The sequence below is a fragment of the Malaclemys terrapin genome, chromosome 2 (genome assembly GCF_027887155.1).
Source record: "Malaclemys terrapin pileata isolate rMalTer1 chromosome 2, rMalTer1.hap1, whole genome shotgun sequence".
NCBI lineage: Eukaryota > Metazoa > Chordata > Testudines > Emydidae > Malaclemys > Malaclemys terrapin.
In genome coordinates, this window is record NC_071506.1 from 235,321,742 (window position 1) to 235,340,378 (window position 18,637).

Consider the following 18,637-nt stretch of genomic DNA (forward strand, 5'->3'; position numbering starts at 1 on the left):
TCTGGCCTTGAGTGGCTAGCCAGCCAGAAGTCCTGGTAGCCACATCACCATTTACCAGTGACTGCAGCAATACAGTCCTACTTTGGGGGACAACATACAATGATCCACTAGGTTTTTAATTCAAGTCCACAGAGATATTCACGTAGTCTGCATATACAAAGCCCTGATCCACTAACAGTCTTACCATTCAAGCCCTTCTATTTGTTACATTTTATGCATGTAAGAAGTGGCACAGCAAGGTCAGTGACTAATCCAATAACTGTAGCGTAAGACCTGTTTACCTGATTAGCAAGAAAGCCAAGCTGCTGGAATCTTAAAACACCTTTCATTCTGGGGGAGTGAAAGTGAACTCTCTGAACTTTCATGTCATCAGAAGAAGTGGGATTTAAGATATGACACACTTTTTTTGCTAATCTGATTAAAAGTATTCTCTTTAGATTTTTATAATATGTACTATATGCATTGTAGTAACCCCTTTTTAATCTCATTCCTTTTACATATGTGCAGTGTGGTGGTGCATAACAGACAGATGCCTGTGTCTAAATGATATTACAGACTCATTAGTTATATAAAACTCATTCTATGTTTTACAGATACATCAAAATTGGTAACTGTCATTGTTTTTACTTAAGGTAGATGCAGAGAAAAGATCAGAGTAGCCACCCCTACTCTGAATTCTTAATAAGTAGAGATATCATCAGCCAAAATGTTATAGCTACATATAATTACATTATCCAAGAGAACAATAAAACCTTACCTTCCACTCTGCAGCGCTATCATCATTATATCCAGATGCAAGCTTAAGCCCAGAAAAATTCTAAAATTCCATCCTGATGCTATACCAGTGGTTACTGTCCTACTGCGGTCTATATGATTTGACATTAGTTTCAGTCAATTGGCTAAAGAAGTTATCCAATCATCCTGATTACTGCCAGGATAAATCAATTTCCAGCGCTTTTTTCCAAGTCGTATATTTCTGTGTAAACTCTCAGAGAACATTAATAGTGGATCACTTGGTCGCTGCCTGTTGTAAAATTAGCACATCACAGAACTCTTCCTGCCATTTCCTTGGGCTCTTTAAAATTCAAATCACCTAATTCAGGATGCCGCCCCCACCTTACCCCCTGCAAATACCTGTGAATTTATTGTTACTCACTTACTTGCGTTTACAAATCAGATGAATCTGGAGACAAGCCTTTTGTCTGTATCGGACAGCAAGCTTCACTACTTTATTAGTACACACTCTGTTGGTCAACCTTACATGATAAATCTCCAGCTGAGGGTAGACAAAGATCTCTTGTTGAGTTACAGATATACTTGCAGACATGCAAGCATATGTCTATGGACACAAAGTAACACAGTTTGCAGAGGACGCTTGTCTGGCAGTCTGCTGCCCCCTGCCACGTACAACCAAGGATACAGAATGCTTAACTTTTACGTATTCAGTACAACTTCAGTATTTGAAAATCACTAATCAGAAACCACCTGTTATCCAACACAAGGCCATGTCCATTGGGATTTCCAGATGAGGGAAGTTTATATATTTTTCCAAATGCTTAGTCAGACGTGGTTTCCAGGGCCCGGAAGCTCAGAGGGACTTCTTATACCAGAGAAAAAGGAGGGGAACAATGGATAAATAGGAAAGAGTTGGAGTCCTGATTACAGTGATCTATTTGGCTTCCTGAGAGCTGGCTCTGCAGCATTTCAGCATACCAGGCTTGGGGAAGCCAGCCAGCACTCTGTAAACTGGACTGTGACTCTCTCCTGTTCACCCTTTGCTTCCCTCTGGGACTTCTCTTTCTCCAGCTGCTGAAGTCCTGCTGAGCAGGCCAGCCTTGGGGAAGCCAGCCAATTCTCTGTAATTGCATGGAATCGGCTCAGCGGGCTTTGAAGTCTGTGCTCAGAAGAGCTGACCCTGAGAGCAGACTTCAAAGCCTATTGGCTGGTTTCCTGATTATCCAACCCTTGATTATCAAAAGGTTTCAGGTGTCCCCTGAGAGCTTCAGATAATCGAGGTTACACTTTACAACAGAGAAAAACTAAGAATTCATTGGTTGATCCATAAAACAGAACAAAGGTCTCCTACCTCATTTGTCTCAGTAAATGACACTTCAAATGTAAGTCTAATGCTGCCAGTATATCAGGGTCAGAAAGCTATGGTATGTGCAGTATATTTATAGAGTGCTCATTAATGGGCCTAAGTGCTGGTCTGTGCTAGGTTTGAGTGGGAAAGAGTGTTTTTATTTCCATTTAAAGTCTAATTACTGGTTTTATGTTCTTATCCTTTGCAGTCATTATTCTAATGTGTTTTAAAATTGCCTGGGTATCTTACAAAGAGATTCTGTGTGTTTTTTAATCATATAGCTTCAGATAGATAGATCCCTATCTGCAGCCTTCTGGTCACCAAGGCCCAGATCCTCAAAGGTATTTAGGCTCTTAACTTCCATTGATTTTAAATGAAAGTTAGGCTCCTAAATATCTTTGCGGCTCTGGACCTGAAAGCCATAGATAAAATTCAGTCCTCTGCATAGTGCCAATAAAGGAAAGAACTTGTCACAACTGGAAGTTGCAGACCTGTTTGATATTCATACGATTTCCTATCGGATTCCACATCTGCTCCCTATGCTGAACCTGTCCCTTCACTAATGTTGGAGCTTTGTAGGATGTGTACTATCTCCTAACTTCTGTCTGTCTGTCTAGTATCTCCATAATACTGCTTCCTTATTCTTTTAATTTTGGCAAATCTATAAATTAAAATTACAGAGCTGTATTCCTCCATCTTTGGGCCCTGATTCAGGAAATCATCCCTGTTTTTGAAGTGTGTTTAAGCACTTGCTTAAATCCCCCTGGAGAATATGGGATTTAAGCATTTGCTTAGGAGTTAAGCACAAGTTTAAGTGCTATTCTGAATTGGGGCCCTAGTGAGCCCAATATATTCTGGATTTTTCTTTCTCTTTAATAATTATTAAATATTTAATCAAATGTGATTAGTTCAAATTCACCCTGTTCTCAGTATTATAGGCTAGACTAGTGGGACAGACCACACTTCACATGCTGACAATTGTGTCTCCTCTTTTAGCTTGGCTTGGAGAAGACGTGGCAGATGAATACTTCCTGTGTGGTGGAATGTCCTGTGAACTGTCAGCTTTCTGACTGGTCTCCATGGTCTGAGTGTTCTCAAACATGTGGCCTTACAGGTTAGTCACTGTTCTTGGAATATCTCTATGGCTGAGCATTTTTTTTTTAAATCCGACACAACTAATAAGTCTCTCAGGAATTTGAAGAGTCGTTGATTAGAGAGAAAATGACGGGGGGCCTAAATCTGCCTTACCTTTCTCAGGCAAATAGTAGGTGTCATTGAGGCTATACGTGGTTAAAGTGAATAGGATTTGGCCCACACTGAAAAAAATTTCTGACTCAATAAATAGATATGAGATCTGACAAATGATACATGACTTTGCCAAAGGAGATTGACCATACTGGACAAATTAGACATAGATGTCCCAGCAATGGGAGATTTAGCTTTACAACTCTCATTAATATTATTGAGATAAGGAAAGCTAAATCATAACACGTGGCTCTTGAAAGTTTAACCCACCATAATAACAGTCATCACACACTTCCTCTTTTTTATAAACAGAAAATAGGAGCTTTTGCTTTCAAATGGCTAATATTTTAACTTTATATAGAATATAAACGCATACTGAAACAAATCACATATACATACATGCACATGACGGAAATAGCATATGAATTAACAAAATACAATGTCCATTATTTGCAAAACCTGGAAAACAAAACAAAACAAAAAGAACCTGAACCCAAAGAGGTCATGCAGGGCATCAATTATTAAACTGACTAAATAGATAAATAAGTGAGAACATAACCTATGAGTATTGGGGACTAATATATACTAAACTGCAAAAGTAAGCAATAGTGAGACCAGACATGCTCATATTTTTTCCATAGTTTCTATTAAACAGAGTCATTTTTTCCATTAATGGAGTAATAGAGACCTCACTAAGCCAATCTGTATGTGTGAGGGAGGAATTGCAGATTTACATTTTCTAAAATGATCTCTTTTGGTCTCTAAAATAGGTACTGCATCCATTTCTTAATGTTAACTGGTACAACCAACTCCTCCAGCACCCCTAAAATATATAAGCTTGTAGAAAGAAAGATAGCAACACTTAAAAGTTTTTGAGAGAGCACTGACCAGGGCATTCCAGAACACGTCCATTTTTGACAGATGTGTGAAAAGTTGGCATGTGGCCGTTTGCATCTCCAACATTAACTGTGTGTTACCAATCAAGCCTTAAGCGAACATTCTGGAGTCTAATAGTACTTGTTTATCCTTGCAGTTCTTCCAGAAAAATATATTAAAGAGCTTGAAGTATCTTTCACATTAAGCCAGATATCCCCTCAGGTTTCCGTTCTGATAGTAAGGCTAAATTATTTTCCCTGGTTTTTTGTTTGTTTGTTTTTTGTTTTTTTAAGACTGAGATTGAGAGGGTAATGCAAACATTAAGCCACCTATAAATAATTCCTACACGGTTTTGTTTCCATGTTTCTTAACATATTCTTCTAGAAGTGAGAGAGTTGAAACAGACCAATTGTCCCCTATCCTTGCATGAATACTTGAGCATAGCTGCTGAAAGAAGGAACTGTGAGACAGCAGTAGCTGATATTTGTTACATACGTAATCTAAGGAGGACAGTCTATCATCTTGTATTATATCATTAATTTTTGTTAATTCTTTTTCTATCCAAATTGTCTTAAGCGTAGAGTTATCCCATAATGGTACAAGAGTAGAATTAGTAAGATCGGGTGCTGTAATCATCTTAACGTGTTGCAGGATGCCTCATGCAGATACAAAGACTGGATTTTTCCTTAAGGGTATGGGTAGCCTCTTAAAATATATAAAAGAAGAGAGAGGGAAGCAAAGAGCATAGCTAAACTTTCTTCAATCTCAAGCCAGGTTGGTGTGTATACAAAGCTACTGGAAAGAAACCACCTTACAACAGGCCAAATTTGGAATGCTAAATAATGTAGATACAAATCTGGCAACCACATAGTTGCCCAGGATGTTTTAAGGGTCTTATGTGACAAGTGATGCCATTTTTTATCCCATATAAATTGCATCATAGGCCCATTTATTTGAGCAAAAAGTAAGGGAGAGACCTTGAAAAGCAATAGGCTAATGATATAAATCAATCTTGGGCAGATATTAATTTTGGATATTTCTGTTCTCCCCAGTAAGGGTAGAGGGATGAGACCCTACCTCTCTACATCCCTGGAAATTTCTTTTAATATGTAGTCCATATTTAGGACAAATGTTAACACCTAAATTAGTTATTTCTTTGCATATGTGAAATGCAAATCGCCAGAATTAAAAGAAAAAAAAAGATTTAAATAAAACCGAGGGGATTAGGTTGAAACTATTCTTCTTCCATTCATTTCTGAATATTGCAGTATGTAGATTAGTGATATGTTATTACTAGGGGAAAATAATTATTGTTGTCATTTATTTGCATTGAAGTAGCACTTAGATGCCCCAATCAGGAATCAGAACCCCATTGTGCTAGGCACTGTACACACATATAACAAAAAGATGATTTGTGCCCCAAAGAGCTTATAATATAAATATAAAAAGCATACAATTTACGTTATTATTTTTTTCCCAATAACATAGTTAATAATGCTACTGTGGTATTTAATTATTTGAAGGCATTTCTATTGTGCTTATCACCACAGTGTCTGAGCCCTTCACCTACAAATTGTAGGATTCGCAGTAGACGTTCTTGGAGAGTTTTTCATTACTTAGATATAAACAGAACGAGTTAGAGATGGAGACCAGATTTTCAAAAGTGCTCAGCAGCCACAACTGGGGCCAGATTTTCAAGAGCTCAGCTCCCATGTAGACTCCTAAATGGAGTGGCCAGATTTTAAAAAGCACTGAGTATCCAGAACCTCCCATTGTTCTGAGTTGGAGCTATTGGTTGCTGAGTTCTGCTGAAAATTTGGTCACAAGTATCTAGGGGAATTTTTTCCTATTAAACCTGGGATATGTCTACACTGGGGAGTGGGGATGGGGGTTAGAGTTAGGGATTCTCAGCTCCAGGAGACATTCCCATGCTAGCCCTGATCAAGCTAGTGCACTAAAAATAGAGTGTAGTCATGGCAACACGAGTGGCAAGAGGGCCTCGCCACCCTGAGTACATACATGTCAGACCATTGGCACATATTCAGGGCAGCTAGCCCCCCACCACACATCTTGCTGTAGCTACACCATATTTTTTTAGTATGCTAACTTGTGTGTATCTGTAGGTAGGTAACTAAATCCCCAAAATATATTAAAAATAGCAATATTATTTAAAAATACCTCTTGAAGTTTCATTGTTTTTTATGAATCTTGAAGTTCCTAAGTATGTCTATTTGAGGTTGCTAACAGACAGGAAGTTGATTTGGACAGGGGGGGGGGAATTCTGTATTAAAATAACATCAATTTTAGGTAGGTTTCATATAGTAACAAAGCCTGGAATGTAGCAGGCTGATTAGCTTTTCTTCCATCCATGCTAACATAGGCTGGTATGCTTTTGGAATGGTTTTGCACACAGCGATTGCATCCTGTGCTGGGTTTTCAACTCATTACCCCGACGTCAGAGTTCACTTTCTTTTCTCTGTGGTGCTCCAATTGCAGGAGCTATGGATGCAAAACTATGAGGATCCACTTGACAAACCTTTTCGCACCTACTTACAGTGAACACAGGAGTAGAAAGGCCAAAAAGGGGGCTCCCTTTTTGCAAAAATTGTTGAGTTATTGAGATAAAGTTTTGTCCTGAAGTGGGACAAAATATCGAAACCCCAAACATTTTCACAGAAAGGGATTTAAAAGAAAAGTTACATTTTGAAAGAGCTGAAGTGCAATTTATCAACTTCCCAGCTGTCATCAGGGAAAACACTTGTTAATTGACATGTTGGCAAGAGGATTGCAGCCCAGCTACCAGAGAGGCAGAGTCCAGCTACTCCATCTCACAACAATCCCCACCCTGTCCCCTTCGCCAGGGCCAGGAGCTAGCGATATCCTGCCCATCCCCAGGAGCTAGGGAGAGACGGGGAGGCAGAGCACCCTGATGCTATCTCAATATCCCCTAGAGCTAGGGGAAAGCAGGGTTTGACAAAAGTTTCATCTAGGGCTGTCAGTTAATCACAGTTAACTCATGTGATTAACTCAACAAAATTAGTCGCAATTAAAAAAATTAATCACGATTAATCGCAGTTTTAATTGCACTGTTAAACAATAGAATACCAATGGAAATTTATTAAATATTTTTGGATGTTTTTCTACATTTTCAAATATATTTGTTTTAGTTACAGCACAGAATACAAAGTGTACAGTGCTCACTATATATTATTATTTTTATTACAAATATTTGCACCATAAAAATGATAAAAAAATAGTATTTTTCAGTTCACCTCATACAAGTACTGGAGTGTAATCTCTTTATCGTGCATTGTAAGTGCAACTTACAAATGTAAAGGGGGGTTTTTGTTACATAACTGCACTCAAAAACAAAACAATGTAAAACTTTAGCGCCTATAAGTCCACTCAGGCCTACTTCTTGTTCAGCCAGTTGGTAATACAAACAAGTTTGTTTACAATTATGGGAGACAATGCTGCCCTCTTCTTCTCTAAGTGTCACCTGAAAGTGAGAACAGGAGTTCACATGGCAATTTTGTAGCTGGCACTGCAAGGTATTTACGTGCCAGGTATACTAAACATTCATATGCCCCTTCATGCTTTGGCCACTATTCCAGAGGACATGCTTCCACGCTGATGATGCCCGTTAAAAAAATAATATGTTAGTTAAATTTGTGACTCAATTCCCTGGGGGAGAATTGTATGTCTTCTGCTCTGTTTTACCTGCATTCTGCTATATATTTCATGTTATAACAGTCTCGGATGATAACCCAGAACTTGTTATTCATTTAAAGAACACTTTCACTGCAGATTTGGCAAAACACAAAGAAGGTACCAATGTGAGATTTCTAAAGATAGCTTCAGCACTTGACCCAAGGTTTAAGAGTCTGAAGTGCCTTCCAAAATCTGAGAGATGAGGTATGGAGCATATTTTCAGAAGTCTTAAAAGACCACACTCCGCTTTGGAAGCTACAGAATCTAAATTACCAAAAAAAGAAAAACAATCTTCAGTTGGTAGCATCTTACTCAGATGATGAAAATGAACATGCGTCAGTCTGCACAGCTTTGGATCGTTCTCGAGCCGAACCCATCATCAGCATGGGTGCATGTCCTTTGGAATGGTGGTTGAAGCATGAAGGGACATATGAATCTTTAGCACATCTTGCGATGCTGGCTATAACAGTGCCATGCAAATACCTGTTCTCACTTTCAGGTGACATTGTAAACAAGAAGTGGACAGCATTATCTCCTGCAAATGTAAACAAACTTGTTTGCCTGAGTGATTGGCTGAACAAGAAGTAGGACTGAGTGGACTCGTAGGTTCTAAAGTTTTATATTGTTTTATTTTTGAATGCAGTTATTTCTGTACATAATTCTACACTTGTAATTTCAACTTTCATGATAAAGATATTGCACTACAGTATTTGAATTAGGTGAATTGAATAATACAATTTATTTTGTTTTTTAGAATGCAAATATTAGTAATCAAAAATAAATATAAAGTGAGCACTGTACACTTTGTATTCTGGGTTGTAGTTGAAATTAATATATTTGAAAATGTAGAAAACATCCAAAAATATTTAAATAAATGGCATTCTATTATTGTTTAACAGTGTGATTAATCGCAAGTTTAATTGCGATTAATTTTTTTAAATGATTGACAGCCCTAGTTTCATTTAATTTGTACTCGATTTGACTAAGCATTTCATTCTGACGAATTGGCATTTTCCAAAGAAACCTAGTTATGCAGCTCTGTTCCCACTTTGTGGCCTGGGTGGGGAGGTTTGCTACAGTTCATTGCATAGTCCAGTTACTCTGAAAGCAGGATTTGTCTCTCGATAGTTAAGGGTACTTAATTCCAAATTCATAGTAACAAATTTAATTAAAAATAGACAGATAGATGAATGGGGGTGGCCCATTTAATCCTGTGAGGTTATGAAGGTAGGTCAGTGTAATGCATTGCAGCACATTATAAATCTGAATATATTGGATACTTAATTTTTAATGTTGTGCTCTTTTTGCTTGGTTGTTATTTACCGACACATTTTGGCTCAGTGCATGTATTTATTCGCATTGAAGTTAAAACCCCACGAAAATGTGGGTTTAATGGAACTCTTTGGAAACCCCTATCTATAGAGGGGCTACTACCCAGCACTACATTGCACATAAAAAAGCTCTTGTGGCTTCACTGTATCATCTGTCTCAGAAATAAAATCTAATAGTTTGATATTCACCTAAGAGGAAAGAAACAGAATCACCCAAAAGGATGACTAAATACAAAATCTCTTCTTCGTTCCATTATATAACTGCTTGAAATAGAATCTAGTCCTCAAACAGGCTGGGGTAGCGTGTCACCCTCAGTTGAACAGAAGATTAATGTCAGTTAAACCTATTATATTTTAATTTTCTTTAGGTCAGGGTGAAATATCCTCTGTCCCTTGAAAATTCTCCATTATAATAAAGCCCAGGGAGACAAAGAAGATAAGTGGCAAGCTCCCTCTGCTCTCTGAATTTAGACAACCAGCATCTTGTGAATCTGATACATTTCTAAATTTAATACAAGGAAAATTTTGTGGATTAGATACCCATATCATTCCCTCCTAGCAGCACAACTCCAGAACAGTGGAGAACCAAAAGTTCATCTCTCAAAAGGGATGCCAAGAACAAAATACCAGATCAGGAAAGGGCACCTATTTTTTCCCCAGGTGTCTCAACTAGAAAAGTATTATTTATTTATATTATAATAGCAACTTGATTCTTTCATCAAGGATCTCATTGTGCTAGGCATAGTACACACAAATAAGAAAAAAGAAAATGCATGTCTCAGAGAATTTACAATTCACACATCAAACAGGTCACAGCAGGTCTGCTGTGCAGTCCACTGTATTAGGTAAGAATATTGCTAACATAAAGCTTGTCACAGACTGAAACAGAACCATCTTGATGAGGCAATATATATGACCACCTCAAAGTTGCTTTCTCTCCCTCTCTCTCTTTTAAAGGAAAGATGATACGAAGGAGGACAGTAAATCAGCCTTTCCAGGGCGATGGAAGACCTTGTCCATCTCAGATAGAGCAATTCAAACCCTGCCCAGTAAAACCTTGTTATCGATGGCAGTATGGCCATTGGGCTGAATGCAAAGTTGAGGTAAAAGCTGCAATGGAGATCTGCAATTATTCTGTTCACTGCATCCAGGGATATTTGTGATATGCACATATATAATGTACAAAATGTTTTAGCCATTTTATTCAAATCTTTCAATTCAGGAGCATAATAAAGTGGTTGCCATTGGACACCATATATGCCAACCGGGACCACAGTTTTCCCTAGTTATTCCTATTCTAAGTACAGAGTAAAACTCTGGTATCTGAGATATAACTCGGTGTAACTTAAATGGTTTGACAGCAGCCTATCTGAGAGAGTGCTCTGTCCAGAAAGGGTTTTCACTTATGATACTGCCACAATTTTAGTCAATATAAATGCTCAGATTTTAGCTCCCTGGTCCTAAAAAGAAGGGAACCAGCAGAGCATTGTCTGTGAAGCCACTGTGGTTCTGGCACTTGCTCCCCTGAAATAGTTTGAATGATTGTTGTTGTCTTCTTGCTGGGAGTTGGGGAGGGTACTGATGGGGGTTTTGTGGGTGAGTTTGACATGCTGGGGTACAATCCAGACCAGACGTGGGGGCCTCTGTCACCCCTGCCTGCAACCTTGGGTGTCTTGCAATGTCTTGTTGAAGTAGCTCCCACCTGGGCCGCTCACAAACAGCCTTCCAGCATGCAGGCCACACCCGCTGTGTTTAAGTGTAAGTGCAACCTGCCAGCCACACTTGGATTACACTTAGCTTTTAACCCCTTGGTTATACTGCAGGATGACCCCAACATGCTCTGTCGCAATTTTTTCCCCAGAAATGTGTGTCTTGTGCTGCCCAGCCCTCTCCTGCACAGTCCAAATATATGGTGTCCATTATTCCTTTAAGGGAATAATATACACTAGTCTGTTATCTCAAATAGAGTTACCCAGACAGTTTAAATTAAACACATTGGATTATATAAAATAATAAAACAAGTTTATTTAATTAGAAAGAGAGAGATTTTAAGTGAGTACAAATTAATGAGGCATAAAAGTCAGAAATGGCTATAAGAAGAATGAAGATAAAACGCTTTCTAGTGCCTAACTTAACAAACTGTATTCAATTCAAGCAAAGTTTCTCACCACATGCTTCTAGCAGCATTACTGATTAAACTGTTCAGGTCAGGATCCCTTCCTCAGAGTCTGATGGCTGTTTCTTTTGTCGTCTCAGGTGCAGAAAATGAGGTGGGCAGGGAGGGGGGTGGGCCTTGCGGTGTTTGCCCCTTCTTTTTATTGTTCTTTAGTCCCTCATTGAAAACCATTTCCAGCTGAGAACCAGGAGACAGGCAGTCTGCTGGAGGAAACATGTTCCCTGCTGGGCTTTTTCACCTGTGTGAGCTGTATATTTTTCCCATCCCCCTTTCTGCTTGATGATTCTGTTTACTGCTTAAATGCAAATGAAGACAAGCATACACTCCTTTGTTCAAGACAGGTCTGTTTGACCACTTTGGTGCTTTGTGAGTCTGAATATGTATTTTAACATCATACAGGGGAAATGTATAAATTTATACATAAAGCTGCTTCACGCATTATGCCATGATATTACTGCTCAGCAAATTATGAGTTTTCAGATGATACCACACAAGGCATACCTTGTACAAAGCATACTTCAGCAGTGTATAGGGTGTGAACATGGGTGTATTTTGTCCCAATGAGATAAGGTATTTTTATCTTGTTTTGATTTACTGGCTGGTTAATTTCATTTTGTTGTCTGTGAATAAGTCATTCTGCTGGAGGTTATTCCTTGTAGGAGACTGCTGCTTTAAAGAATAATAATAATTAATTATTTATTATTAATTGTTGTTCTTATTTCAATTGAAATAATTGGGCAAATACTGATCATTCTTTTAATGACATCCACTGTGCTTCCATATAGAGGTGACTAGGTGTCTTTCCTGGTCTGAAGCATTGAATGCTACAGGACCTAAATTGGTTTTATTTTCCAAGCCATCAGCATAAAATAAAGTAACAATAATTAGAAAGTTAGATCAGCTTTGACTTAGCCATTGAAGCCTCTTTTTTTCTCTCCAACATTTGTGCATCCCCTCCCTTTCCAGGATGCTCAGTGTGGAGAGGGGACAAGAGTCAGGAATATTTCATGTGTGGTCTATGATGGATCTACTGAAGATGTTGGCAAAATAGTAGATGAGGAATTCTGTGGAGAAATTGAGCCTGTTATTGATGGCAATAAGAAGATGGTACTTGAGGAAACCTGCACCCTTCCTTGTCCAGGTAACAAACTTGTTCAGATATATGCTGTTGCATTTCAAGATTGGTCAACCTGAGATGGCCTTCAGTACAAAGAAAAAAGATGATTAGCCACAGGCTGTGAAGTCTTTACCACATTCACCTGTTGAACGGAAGGAATTACTTTTCATCAGTAGTTTCACAAGAGTGTCTGTACTTTGTGATGCTAATAAAATGGTTACTAGGGAAAGCAATACATGCATTTACAAATGTTTTAAAAATAATGTTTGGCATAGACTACTCCAGTAGGAATTTTACTTTTGAACAATTGGCATAAAAATCATAAATGTTACTTTACCACACAAGAAACAAAGTGTTAATTTGAATATGGGAAGAATCCATTTAATGGATATTTAAATAATAGACTGTCCAAAAAATAGAGGGTTTGGTGTTTAAATGTTTGTTTTAAGCATGTGAACAGCTTTTTTTATTAAACTGAATCAGGGTCTAATACTTTTGTTTGTTTTTAATGGAATTGAGGAATTAGACCAAGGAGGTTTAGTGCTGGTTTAAATAAGGTCACACTGGGGGCCAAGGAGTGTTTTCCTTAGAAAATATCATTCTTAGTCCCTCCACTAGCAACAAATGCATGACACTCACATTGACCCAACAGACTGTATCTAAAGGCGCTGTTGTGGTTTGTCAGATCTGTGACCCTCATACTAAGAAGGATTAAGAAGAGGAGACCATAACAGCTGTTAAAAATGAACTGCAAAGGTTTTGCTGAAAATTAAAAACCTGTCTGTATGTTCCAAATGGGGGGAGGGGTAGCTGTTGTTAATAAAGTAATTAGTGCTGTATTATTGGAAGTATTGATTAGCTCCTTCCATCCCCAAGAAATTTCAAGTATAGCGTTCCTGTTTTCTCTGCCAAAGCAAGTCTCATCACAACTAGCCATTCCATACCAAGCCTGTATTTTCCTTCCTTCACAACTCTTTCAAACCCATTCCTTTTGGACTGAAATTTAATGTGTCTTAGCAACAGTCCAAAGGTGCAATTTTCTAGAAATCTGTTGATCTGTTTGAGTTATAAGAGGTGTGTCTACATTTTGCACTCATCTAAAAGAGCAATTAGCTATTTCATTGACATAACACTTTCCGTCCCAAAGAATCCTGCACCACTTCACAAACTGTGAGTTTGAAACCATGAACAAAAGTCCCATTCACTTGAATGAGAGCAAGCAGACAGCTGATATAGAGCAATTATTCTCAATTAGGGGTATGTGTAGCCCTGGGGGTACGCAGAGGTCTTTCAGGGGGTACATCAACTCTAGATATTTGCCTAGTTTTACAACAGGCTACAAAAAAACCACTAGCAAAGTCAGTGCAAACTAAAATTTCATACAGACAATGACTTGTTTATATTGATCTATATACTATGTCTGCAGTTCTCAAACTGTGGGCAAGTTCATTTTAATGGGGTCACCAGGACTAGCATTAGACTCACTGGGGCTCAGGGCAAAAAGCTGGGACCCAAGCCCTACTGCATAGGGCTGAAGCCAAAGCCTGAGTTTTTAAGTGAGGTGAAACTTGTAGTACGCAAGGCAAAACAGACTCCTGAATGGGGCACAGTAATCTGGAAAGCTTGAGAACCACTGATATAGAGCACTCCACTCAGTAATGTGAAAGGGAGAGATTTTGACCAAGGACATCACGAGTCTTACTACAAGTCTCGTTAATGTCAATACAGAGTAGACACAGCTACAGTTTCCCCAAATGTAATAAATATTTTAATTAACAAATTGTGAACTGTCAACACACAGTTCCGCTTTCTAATAGAAAATCAGAAGACTAAAGTGGTAGAAGATACTCCATTTTGTAATTGATTGATTTTGTTAGTTAAATTTAAGAAACATAGCTGTTCATTTCTCAGCCTTTACATTTTGCTGAGCAATGACCTTTGTTTGAGCAACCTCACATTTAGCCAAGGACAATAACTACCCTGTGGGGATGTGCTAATGATACACTCTATGTTTTCCAAAAGTCACTTCCTGCTCTCCTATTGTACATACATCAGTTCTTCAATAATTCATTTCTTTACACGATTTCTTAAGGTCAGCAAATAAAATTCCTTCATTAATTAGGCATCCGGTCAACATGGTGCTTATTATATTTGTTGTCAGCATAATGTAAGGTAACATGAATTTTAATAGTCTTTTTGCTGAAAAAATTAAAGCTAAAGAGGCTAATTTATGAGTCTTTTTGTGTTTTAATTTTCTAGATCTTTTACACAATATTAGCAAAACTGTCTTTACACCATGCTTCAGACTTCCTTAAAATATTCGCTAGGCTGTTGTGAGAATTAATGTTTGTTAGTGTGATTTTATTCCTGAGTCTGGAACCTTAGGATAATACAGTGTAGATTCCTACCATCGTAGAACTTAGAGAAGATATTTTAAATCACCTGTGCCAATCTCATTTCTGACAAGAAATGTTCCCCACAGTAAGAGCTTTTTCCAGTCTACTTCCCTAATACATTTAAATAATAATGACCTGTTTACTACAAGTGAGCAGAATGAGCAAGAATTAACCTTTACTTTCCAACTGGCTATATATACATTGGCTTCTTCTAAGCTTATAGAAAGTGCAGTTTATCATGAAGATAATGTGGAAAATTAGATTGGAGCACAACATAGGGTGCCTTTCCACTTGTGAAAGGCCAAACGTTGAATAAAGTTTTTGTCAGAGACTGAAAATGAGCAACTTAGCAATGCTATGGAAATGCTACAGTTGCTTGAAATGCTTCGGCATAAATAGGGTTTTGTAACACTTCAATTTCCTTGAAGGATCATTTCTTTTGTACAGAAATTAAAATAAGCAGGTGTTCTGTCACCTATATTTTCATAGGTTGAAGGTAAGTATGGGTCTAAAAGGAGAAATGTTCTTTACTAATTAATGAGGCAGAATTAAAAGATATTATTTGGATCAGAACTTTCTATGGCCTTTACAGGTAGTATTCAGAACTGCCCATGTATCAACTCTTCAGCTTTGTTACATCATTGTTGTTGGACAGGTGATTGTTACTTGAAAGAGTGGTCAGAATGGAGCCTTTGTCAGCTGACTTGTGTCAATGGAGAAGATCTTGGTTTTGGAGGGATACAAGTCCGATCCCGGGCAGTGATCATTCAGGAATTAGAGAACCAACACCTCTGTCCAGAACAGGCTTTGGAAACAAGATCATGTAACGGTGAGTATCAAAACACAGAAAATAGGTGACCATTATTTTAATGTAAGATGAATAAGACTTTTTCTTGGCCAAATTTTGGTTGTGAGGTTGAAAAATGTTGCAAATATTAATAATTGCATAGACAGCTGCTTTGTAATATTATCCAAAAACTTCACAAATCTATGCCAATCTCCCATTATATTTTAATTCTAGAGTCAATTCTTAAATTTCATGTTAATTTTTTTTCAAAATGTCTTTAATTCTTTTTCCTCAATAATTGATTTTCATTTATAGCAAAACTTATTAACCAGTAGTATTTCTGCCTCAATGTTTAACAGAAGTGACAAAACCAAAATTCACTATATTCTCTCATTCTCTTTGTATTATTATTTATTTTATTAATTATCTGTCAATAACACCAGTGGGTCCCAACTGTGCTTGGTGCTGTTCCCATTCATAGCAAGAGTCATTCCCTGCCCAAAGAGCTGTCAATCTAAATAGACAAAACAGACAAAGGAGAGAGAAAGGAAGTATTACAGATGAGTAATGGAGACAGAAAGAGGAATTGAAAGATTAAGTGACATGTCGAAGGTCACACAGGAAATCTGTGGAATAGGTGGGGTTTCCACCCAAATCTGCTGAGTAGAGCTGGGTGAATTTTTTTAACTAAGCTTTCTGACAAAAAATGGAGATTCAGGTCAGCTGAAGCATTTCATGAATTCTGCTGAATTTGCCAAACATTTCAACACTTTTGAAATATTCGATTTTTCAAGGCAAAACAATTTTTCATATCAAAATTTCCTCCAATTTTATAAAAATTAAAAAATCTTGAAAGCAAAAGGATTTGTTTTGTTTTGTGTTGAACTAAATGTTTTGTTTAATTTTTTTTTAATTTTTTTTTTTTACTTTTCAAAACTGACAGAGGACAGAAAGGTCAGATTTTGTTTGAGTTCTGGTCCCTATGCCTACATGCTCTCCATGAGACCAGAAGATTCTTCAAAAGCAGTGTCTGTTGGTCCATGCCGGCACCCTACTCTAAACTGGTCTAAGCTGAGGGTATAAGGAGCAGCATGGAGCAATCACCTGACCAGTTTACTGTTTGCTGTCTGGGACAGAACCCATTTTGTCCATAGCCTTTCTAGTGGTCCCACTCAGACTTCGACTTCGTAAAAAAATTTTTGTAGATAGTTTGCTTTAGTTGGTCTAGACAGATAGTTTGGAGTTTGGGGGGATTTCCTGCCTTGTTCCTCCACTTTCAGGGAGGAACCTAGTATGCCCAAGATACCACGCTTCAAATCCTGTTTGTGCTGTCCCCTGGTCTTCCCAGTTAGTGACACTCATGAGAGCTGCCTGTATTACCTTGGGGAATCATACATTCCTCTGAAGTGTGATATCTGCTGCTCCTTACCCCCTTCTACTAGGCAGTCTCAGGAGTTCAGATTCTACAGACATTTAATTGAGCTTTCCCTGAGGCCCCAATCTGATCCTGGACCACTCCGCTCCTCATCTCACCGGCCTGAGCCTCCAGGTGGCATCTCTCCAAAGCTGGCACTCTCTAGCTCAGACTCTTCCAGCAAGGCCAACATGATAAGGGTAACGATAAACGCAGTCAGAAAAAGACTCTGCCCCCTGCCTCTGTACCCTATCTCCGCAGAGCCAGGTAGGGGAGACAACAGAGCAGAAGAGCTTTCAGTGAGTGTCTTAAAGAGACAGCGCACGGCTTTCCCCAGCAGCCAGCACACACACTGTCTCTGTGTCATACACACATACACTGTCTCTCTCTCCCTCTTTCACACTCACCTCCCAACACTACATGTACTGCTGTTGTTTTTTCTTGGTACTTCCTGCCATGCACATATATTCTCTGTAACTTTATTCTTTCAAAGTGTTGTTATTTTAGTGTTTTGACTGGTCTATAAATTTAATACTCTTTATTTCTCTTACACTTAAATTTAATTCTTTGAGTAGTGAGTACTAAAATGCCTAACCAGTCCTGTATGGAGTAATTATCCCTATGATAACTTTTAAAAAATATAGCTTATATCTAGGTTTTTTGTTTCTACTGATGGTGCACATCCGCACATACCTCGGTGCACATAACAAAATTTATTCCGCACATGGATGGAAAAAATTAGAGGGAACATTGGTCTTGATCTGCCCTTCTTCAGGACTTGGCAATTTGCACCAATCCTTTTGGATCCAATCCTAGCAACGGACACCTGTATACCATTTCTTTGTGGGCGATAACCTGTTTAGTGAGAAAACAGATCACTGCTTCAAGGACTCTGCTGCGAAATTCTGCTCATCAGGATATACACCTTGGCACCCTGTAGGAAATAGTGTAGGGCATTTCCTCATAGGAACTATCTGACCCCTTAGCTTTTTATCATCAGAAAGCCTATGAGGGCTTGTCTACACCACCAAGTTTTGTTGACAAAACTTATGTTTACATCCAAAGGTCGACAAAACAATAATCGTCAAAGGGTGTTCACGCTTGCTCCCTCTGTCGACAGCTCATGTCCGCACTGGGGACACCGTCATCGACAGGATGAGCAATGCACTGTGGGTATGTATCCCACAGTGCAGTGTTGTGGGAAGGAAGAGCTGATCGCTGTGCATCTTGGGATTCTCTCCGAGTTCTCCCACAGTCCCTTCAGCTGCGGAGAGCAGCATCATGAATAGCTCTGTGAGCTCTCCATGCTGAGGAATCGCAAAGCATCACAGCAGTCTGTCCTCTCCTCCTCCCCCACCCCACCCCACCCCGCAGCAGCAGGCAGACTGCTGCTGCGTTCCTAGTGCAGGGCAGAACAGGAGCATTCCAATGATTTTCTCTTTGTTTGTTCCCCAAACGGAGCAGCACACAGATATTTCCCGGAGCTGGGCAGGCATTACAG

At 38.7% G+C, this 18,637-nt stretch overlaps 1 protein-coding gene across 1 annotated transcript in view; it reads left to right on the forward strand.

The window, feature by feature from the left end:
- The window catches only part of THSD7A (thrombospondin type 1 domain containing 7A), a 539,353-nt gene that overhangs the window by 502,430 nt on the left and 18,286 nt on the right, over window positions 1–18,637 (forward strand). Inside the window, exons 22-25 of the mRNA XM_054020318.1 lie at window positions 3,080–3,197; window positions 10,204–10,349; window positions 12,389–12,563; window positions 15,591–15,764. Coding sequence (XP_053876293.1) covers window positions 3,080–3,197; window positions 10,204–10,349; window positions 12,389–12,563; window positions 15,591–15,764 — 613 coding nt within the window. The remainder of the gene's footprint in view (window positions 1–3,079; window positions 3,198–10,203; window positions 10,350–12,388; window positions 12,564–15,590; window positions 15,765–18,637) is intronic.